This window comes from Phragmites australis, chromosome 14, assembly GCF_958298935.1.
Source record: "Phragmites australis chromosome 14, lpPhrAust1.1, whole genome shotgun sequence".
NCBI lineage: Eukaryota > Viridiplantae > Streptophyta > Magnoliopsida > Poales > Poaceae > Phragmites > Phragmites australis.
This window is the reverse complement of record NC_084934.1, coordinates 29568769-29577468: the sequence shown is the minus strand read 5'-3', so window position 1 is coordinate 29577468 and position 8700 is coordinate 29568769. Positions and strand designations below refer to the sequence as shown.

Sequence of the window (8700 nt, the reverse complement as noted above, 5' to 3'; positions counted from 1 at the left end):
CTCCAGGCGCAGAAGCGTCAACCAACCCAAGCGTCGAAGGGGCTCAGCCTTTTCGGGTTAGATTCCGATCAGGCTCGCTCGAGGTTGTGCCCTCGTGCGCCACTGCTTGCATCCGACGGAGGTGCGGTAGAAAAAAACGCAAGGAGCAGCTGCCCATTACTACTGCTATCATACCAGGACCCGTTCCGTAGAGCTCTTACTTTTATAGGCGAAGATTAATTGTTTGTCCCTATTTTTAAATTAAAATAAAAATAAAATAACTTATCGAAACATTTTTAAAGTATTCACAAATTCTTAAAGCTAAACTCTAACAAACAGACTCTCAGTGAGAAAGGAATTCTAACCAAGAATAAGACATGCTTAATATGAGTAGCTAATTTTCAATCGAGTAAATATAAGGGTATGTTTCACTTGACATAACAACAGTTGGATAAAGATCTCATGGTTAAAAAAACTGATTAAAAAGTGAACAATATTTTTTTATAATAGAGATATATACAATTTTCTGATACATGTCAAATAAATATTCCTAACTGAGTATAGATCAAAGGAACAAATATATGATCGGACGATCGAATGGACAACACGCCAAGTGAAATAAAACCTCTATTTCAGTTAGTTGAAGCCTAGTAAATCCGATGCTTAATTTACATCCACGAACGTCACAAGGAAAATGAGGTTTAAGCTTGGAGGATTTTCTTTTCTTTTCTCTGCTCTGTTTGGAGCATGACATGCCATGTGCATGAATGAAGATTGTACAGGATGACACATCCGTGTTCGTGTGTCTATTCACTTCTGCCGCTGTATATATTGGTTCGCAGCACATTCCATGTATGTACGCTGTGTCATTGCAAACAAAGCAGCCTGTCCCATATATGTTCCTGTGCCCGTACAGCATTCAATAAACCTGCCCGGACACTTCAGTTTAAAAATATGTCATTTCTGCATTTCAGTTTGTTTTTCGAACTCTGACCACAGCAAGGTTGCAAATATTAAGATTGGCCACTCGAAAATGGCCTAGAAAAAATATTTTCGCAGTGTGTAAATTTACACAAATAATAATAAACATTAACGGCCGAAATTGTTCGTTGAGAACTTCACTATGCTTTCTCAAACGCGACACACAGAGCCGAGCATACTAGTGCCAACAACGAACAAGTTCCTGATTTGCTGATTATACGAATTACTAGCAGGTTCGACGGCACTAATTTAAGGATAAAATTAGGATTAATTTAAGAACAGGATTAGGAGTACTATGTACTAGTCAACATGCCCTACCAATTTGTTCACCAATAATAATAGTAGTAGTAACAACAACAAATCAAAAGAGAAGAGGCCTGTCAACCAACAGGCCATCAGCCATCTTTAAATTGGGGACACATCACTGACTTACCGTCCTACCAACATCTCCAGACCTCTTTAAAAATTCACCACCTACCCACTGCATTGCTGCTGGAATTTCATGAATTTCCTACATTTTAGCTTGAAGTGCCGATATTTCATAGGAACCAATAAAATCCTCACAAATTTTTCCAATTGCATTCCATTTTTTGTTTTGCAGTGATCGGTGTAGTTCCTGCAAACATCCGTCGAAATCCATGTGTTCCGCATTTTGTTCAGGTGTTCATGACATAGAGTAGATAGAAGAGAAAAAAAACACATTGCAAGTAGTACTAGAATATGATCATCTGATTACATGATGCGCCAGGAGCAATTTTCAAGGGAAAAATCTGGTCAAGAAGGGCTTTGACCACCTAATTAGCAGTACCTAGTAACCACGAGAAGAGGCTTCTATTACGAAAGCCTCTCTCTAACTACAGCTCGACGGCCGCCGGCGTCCCGGGGCGGCAACGTCACATGAGGCTGCAGGAATTGGCGTTCTCCTCGTTGAACATGCTGTACGACTCCTGCGGCGAGAACGAACGCGTGCCCGGCGGGCCGTACAGGAACTCCGGTGGCGGCAGCATCATTGGTGGGTACGGCATCTGCGGCGTCGGCGGCGGCATCGGCATCGGCTGCATGGGTACCACAGGCATGGGCGCGTAGTATGAGACGCTCGAGCTCGGGTGTGCGACGTTGTAGCTCATCACCGGATGCGGGGCGTAGTACGGGAACGCGCCGTGAGGCCGCTCCGGGCCCAGCGCTGGCGCCGGTGTCGGCTTCTCCGACGCGGCCTCACCCTCGCCGCCGTCCTTCTGCTTGTGCTTCTTCTTCTTGCCCTTCTTGCCGCTGCCGGCCTCCTCTCCGCCCGCCTCCTTGGCGGTGGCTTCTTTGACTGGCTCAGGGGCGCCCTTCTCCTTCGGCTCAGCCGCCTCGCTGTCCTTCTTGGCCTCGCCCTTCTCTTTCGCTGCCTCGGCTTTCTCCGGCTTCTTTTCTGAGCCCTTGTCCTTCTCCGGCTTCTTCTCCGAGTTCTCGGCTTCAGGCTGCTTGTCCTTCGGCGCCTCCTTCGGTTTCGCGTCCGCCTTGTCCGCTACTTCCTTGTTGCAGCCCTCCCCGGCCGCTGGCGGCGCCGCGGCGACCTCCTTGGGTTTCTTTGCCTCGGTGGCTTCGGCCGCGGGCGCTGGCGCCGGCCACAGTGCGGCCAGCTTACCGGCCTTGTGCAGCCGCCTGATGAGCGCGTCTGCGCCCACGCTGCCAGTGACGGTCACCTTGTGCTGCGCCGCGTCCACCGTCACCTTGTACACTCCTGATCATTCACAGCCGCAATCCATTCGATCAGAACTAACTACTTCACACCAATCATCGTCGCAGGAGCGAAGAACTAGGAATAGCCAGATAAACTACGTACCTTCGATGTTGTGCAGCACCTTCTTGACCTTCTTCTTGCAGCCCTCGCAGTGGATGGACACCCGCAGCACGGTGGTCTGCAAATACGCCACGCCAGTTCCAGCAGAAGACATAAACAAAAACGTCAGGAGAGAGCCTTCAGAAAAGCCCTTCCAATGCAGCACCTAGAGCTAGCATCCAACTCGTTTCGCTCACCGTGTACTGCAGCGGCTCTGCTTCCCCTGACGCCATGGCGAGCTACAGGCAGAGTAACTTCAGTGGAGCTCGTCGCGTGGAGCACTGAGCTGAGCTGAACACTCTGGGGCTCTGGTGTGGAGGTGGCAAGGGAGAGGGGCTGCCGAGGCAGCCAACCTTTATAATGAAGAACCAAGCGTAGCAATGTAGGAATATGAATTCCTCAACTGACAGGTGGGCTCTGATCCACAGGTGCGATGCGTGGCAGGGACCCAAAATTCCAATGATCTGGTCCGTTTGTTTACGTTCAAAAAATTCATGCCTAGTGAATAAATAAAAAAATTATAAGATAAATAAGAGAATCAATAAATAAATAAGTATTAAATAATAAAGATGTAAGGGCAAGATGAATATTAAAGGTCATAGCTGTATTTCATCTTGGAACCCGGCCGCCCTCCGAGCTCGAAACTCGTCTAGCCGGGGATGGTGACATCAGACCCACATTTTATCATTTTATCACATCATTGGAGGAGGACGATCATGGTTCATGATGGCAATTTGGAGTGCACCCTGATTAGTACCGGTTCCCTGATATACACTCAATTTGTTTTCTGCAGATCATGTGATCTTTGATAAGGATATTTTTTGTGCGAAGATGAAACATCGATCTCCTCGGCTTTTTTTCTGGCGTTCTGCATGCAGTAGCGTCAAGTCGTCAACGTGTGATCGATCAAGCTGCGAGCATGATCGATCGATCCGTTCCGGGTGGTCCAGGTGCAGGTTTGGCGAGGAGCTCGACAGGTCATTACAGGCAGCACCAACTTCGCGGTTGCAGCATTCAAAAGGCGCCTCTTTTTTTTGTTTTGTCTCTCTCGATCGATCGTAACGGAGCAGCACATAAGAATACTGGTAACTGGGCTTCTTTTCACTGCGCAGTCTTACAGTTGCTTGCGCTCGAAACCTGATCCGATGAAGCGACAATTTACGGTGTCCTGTTAGTTAAAAAAAAAAAACCGGTGTCTTCTCCAAGTAGAAGAACAAGGGGGCGTTCTGCGTACACCTTGAGAACCTGAAGAACTGTCCAATGAGCCATCTGCTACTCTCTCTCTCAAAAAAAAAAGAGCCATCTGCTACACTGAGCCGTGTGTCACTTAAAACTAGGTTGTCATCGACCGACTTGAATACTACCACGATGTCAGCAGCGGTAGCATTGCACAGTGCCGTCACACTGTGTTCCTAGTATTTTCCGAATTTTAACATTGCGACCCTTTTTAAAAGCATATAAATAGATTCCTAAAAAATATTTTTTAAAAATAAACTCTTTTACACAGCATCATAACATTTAACACAATTAAATAGCATGACATCATATCAATTAGCATCATAATAATTATGACGTATGATCTTCTATGTTAGATTGTAATATTATATGTGGTAATAACTACAACGCAAAATATCATAATGCTATTCTATTTAATAGCCACGTCATAAAAATAATTTATTTTTAGACATTATTTTCAGATAGTTTCATGTCTAGAAAAAGTATTCGAAAAGACTAAAATCTAAAAATTCCGCCCGTAGCCTCAGCCAAAAGTTAGTGCGTACTCTGAGAGGCCTGAGTATGTACCGGGGTAACAGTAGCAGGCCTAAACCCTATGGATCGATGGAGCTATGTGTGCAGACGTAGCTACCGCGAATGGCGAGGCGCCGAGGCAGACAGAGGAAACGTACCTACGCCTCGCGCATCTTGAAGACACGCATTTTTCGCGGACCAGGTAGCACCCGTAGATTGTTGGTGGCACGAACGCTGGCAATGCATGCTGTAGACTGTAGTGACCGCGCTGCCGTATACGGAGTCACTGCCACATAATTATTGAAAGCCCATGATATATTACAGCCGACGTTTTAAGAACTCGTGGCTTATAAAATATTTTTAAAGTTGTTAAAACAGACTTGTCTAGTCAGTCGTCTATACGTGAATGAATTTATAAACTATTTTTATAAATCTGTTTGTTTGTATTATATAGACACATGATTTTTAATATATATATATATATATATATATATATATGCATATTGTTATAGATGGTTTCTTATAAGATCTGTATGTATCTATATAATCGATATAGCTAGAATTTAAAAAACACATATGTATTTAAAGATATGTGAACGTTTTCAAATTTGATAGCTTGTCTTTCATGGCTCTTTTAGCTTCCCACGCATTGAAAGTTTAGCTAGCGCTAAGTGTTATTTTGGTAATTAATGTAATAATTGTGTTAAGAATTGTTAGTATGTTATTCCATACGTGATACTTTAAGAATTGAGTATGGATTCATTAAAGAACATCATATGATCAAGATAGATGCATCAAGATGAATAAACTCTAGGTGATACTCATTAGATGAAGAAGAAGGTAAAAAAAAATTGACGATGAGCGTGAAAGCTAAGCCTTTTGTGGAGATTAAGTGACTAAATATAGGCGATTAACACATGTACTATGTGCTTGAGAGTGATTGGGGTTAGATTTCATATAAAGATTGATAATAAGAGTGAAGGTCAAGTTACTTGTGAATACCAAGTGACTTAAGATGTAAATTTGTCAATTAGATTTTATGGACTAACTCATGTACTTTTTGCTTGAGAGTAAATTAAGGTTATATTTCATAAGAGGGTATGAGTTGAATTGAGATATTCAATATGCCAAATTGGAAGATCAATATCTAAACAAGTTTAGTGTACAATGTATATGCTTGATACTTACGGTTTATGTCTAGGTGGTAAACCAAATGAAGATGGGTCGAAAAGTAAAGTCTTCTATGCTTTGTATATGAGAAGCTATCAAGAGAGTTTCATTAAGCTTCCGGAGATTGTGTGAAGATTAAGATACAAGCGAGGATGATCAATGCTATCAAGAGAATAGGAATAAATGATGAGGCTTGAAGAGTTATAAGAACCATCGGGGCTTGGATGACATGTTCGTCAAGTCTGATAGTATTGCTTAAGCCAGAGGTATAACTAAAATATGTTCTCTAGTTTTATCGGCCTCAAGGAATTTGGTGGGAGACCGGGTTATAGGATCGATAGCCGTACTATAAAGATGGAATGCCAAAAGAGTTGCTTGATTGTTGTGTTTGAATGTTCATCTAGCCCTAAACGTGATTTTGGTAATAAATGACAATATCTATGGACTAACAATTGTATTGATAATTGTTAGTAGATTGTTTCATAGGAGATGGATAAGTGAGACAGTGTGGATTCGTTGAGGAATAGCATGAGATCAAATAAATGCATTGATGTCATTGAGCTCTAAGTGATGCTTGTGAGATGAAGGAGAAGCTTAAAAAGATTGACGATAAGCGTAAAGGCTAGATCACTTGTGAAAATTAAGTGACTAAATGTATAAGATTGTCAATTGAGTTTTGTGGGCTAGGCCATGTAATATGTGCTTGAAAGTGAGTAGGGTTAGGTTCTATATGAAGATTAACAATAAAGAATGGAGACCAAATCACTTGTGAAGATTAAGTTACTTAAGGTATAAAGTTATCAATTTTGTTTTATGCTCTAACACATGCGTTTTGTGCTTGAGAGTGAGTTAGGGTTAGATTTCATAAGAAGACATGAGTTGAATTGAGATATTCAATATACCAAGTTGGATGAGTAAGATCAAGACAAGGTTAATGGATAACTTATATACTTGATTTTTGCGCTTCAAGCCTATGTGCTGAACCAGATGAAGATGATAAAAATAAAGAAGTCTTCCGTGCTTGGTGCATAGTAATCAATCAAGTAAGATTTATCAATGTTTTGGAATATCAAGTGAAGATAAAAGTAGAAGAGAAAATGATCATTGTCATCAAAAGAAAATGAGTTGATGATGACCCTTGAAAAGCTATGAGAAACATCAGAGCTTGAATGATGTATTCGTCAAGTCCAATGGGATTGCTCAAGATAAGGTATAACTAGAATATGTTTTCTAGTTTTGCCAGTCTTCCGGAATTTGGTGGTAGACCAGGTTATAGGATTGATAGTCGTACTATCAAGAGGGGTTGCTGAAAGTGTTGCTCGATTATTATGTTGAGTGTTTAAACCATGTGCTTAGTGTAAGATAGGTTTGTGTTGAGAGTTTGTTTTAGGAGTCCGGTATATCTAAAATGTGTTTTAGATTTAACCCATTGTTGGTGTTAACATTGGTGACGAGAAGTGTTTTGACATGTTACATGTAGTACCTAGTTTCAATTGGTGGAAGTGTCCGAATCAGTTTTCGGAGTGATCCTAGTTTTGATCCAATAATGATGAGATTATGAATTCAGTAGGGATGTGTAACACTCCTATTAAGCTTTCCATAGTGTTCGAGATCAACGTAATCGGACATCGAGATTAGAAGTTATCAACATTTTTTAGAGTATCAGGAGTGGAGATTTCGGAAGTTCTGATGTGAAATTGGAAATTTCAATATGTTAGAAGTTTTGATGGGTAGATCGGAAGTCCTGATGTGTCGGAACATCTGACTTTCACAAACTTGGGGTTCTCGAGTTCCTGAATTTGATTTAATCAGATATTTCGATCCAAACATCAGAAGTTATGATATGTTTTTTCCCCAGGTATGGAAGTGAGTTTCGCTCGAAATCGACCATTAGGATACAAGGGATCAGATGTTACGATCTGGGGCATATCTTTCCAACAACTAGTTTTTTACAGTGGGGTATAAACACCCCTTTGCCTTCTTGCACGGGTGTAGGCTTTTGGAAGTTGGTTGGCTGCCTTTATAGTGCTTGTGAGAGGTGTTAGAATTTGATGTTCCACCTTTGAGTTCTTCCCTCCCCTCTCTATTAAGAATTTGTGAGAATCAAGTCTTTATAGCTGAGTGAGGATAGAGTGAGGTGTGTGCAGCTTGTGTTGCCCGCATGTGTTGTATTGGTTGCATGTGTTGGAGTACTCGGCGTTAATCATGTGTGAATCTGAGAGTTTGTTACTCTTATAGACCACAGTCTGCTAGATGGCTCGGTGGTCGATTGTCAGCGATATCCTCGAGTGAAGATTGTGATAAAGCCTAGAAGTGATAGCAGAACTTACCATCTCCTGAGTGAAGGAATAATTAGCCATAGTGGAGACAAGGAGTGCAGTTGTGCAACCTCGTTAGAAAAATGGTTAAAAGAGATCCATCTCAAAAGTGATCGAGCTTCCTTAACGGAGACGTAGGATATCAGTGGATATCCAAAATTCGGAAATAAATTATTTGTCTTCGTATTTTCTTACTCTGGTGCATTGCATTTGTTTAATTGCTTGTATGCATATTTGTATGCGCATCGAGTTAATTTCGTGATATTCAAATATTATTTTGAACTGATTGGAAGTTTCCATGAACAGTATCGGAACATATGATAAATAGTAAAATCAGTATATTCGATTAGAGTTTCTTATATATCCTGATAGATTTGAATAATCTTTGTCACTCTAGAATGGTAACATTCATATTTGTTTAGGTAATTTTTGTACAAGTTGAGTCTAGCATATTTATATTTTTCACTTGTGTAAAATCTGTTAGTTTATTTTCGCTACAAGTTTATGCTAAATATCAAAAGGGATGAAATTTTGCAAAAATATCTATTCACCTCCTCTAGACAACGTCATTATGCTTTCACACACAACCCTTTCATCACCACAGGCTCTTTGGGCTTTCCACATACACAACCTGCTTGTCTCACCTCAATATAAAGTGATGGGGAGTATTTTTCTTCT

General features: G+C 41.3%; 1 protein-coding gene across 1 annotated transcript; it reads right to left on the bottom strand.

Moving 5' to 3' along the window:
• Positions 1-1517: 1517 nt before the first annotated feature.
• On the bottom strand, positions 1518-3146 carry LOC133890062 (heavy metal-associated isoprenylated plant protein 35-like). Its single transcript, XM_062330501.1, has 3 exons — positions 2983-3146; positions 2789-2864; positions 1518-2686 (listed from the first exon to the last, which is right to left on the bottom strand). The coding sequence occupies exons 1-3, from the start codon at positions 3016-3018 to the stop codon at positions 1854-1856; spliced, it is 945 nt and encodes a 314-aa protein (XP_062186485.1). The 5' UTR covers positions 3019-3146; the 3' UTR covers positions 1518-1853.
• Between the last annotated feature and the right edge of the window lie 5554 nt (positions 3147-8700).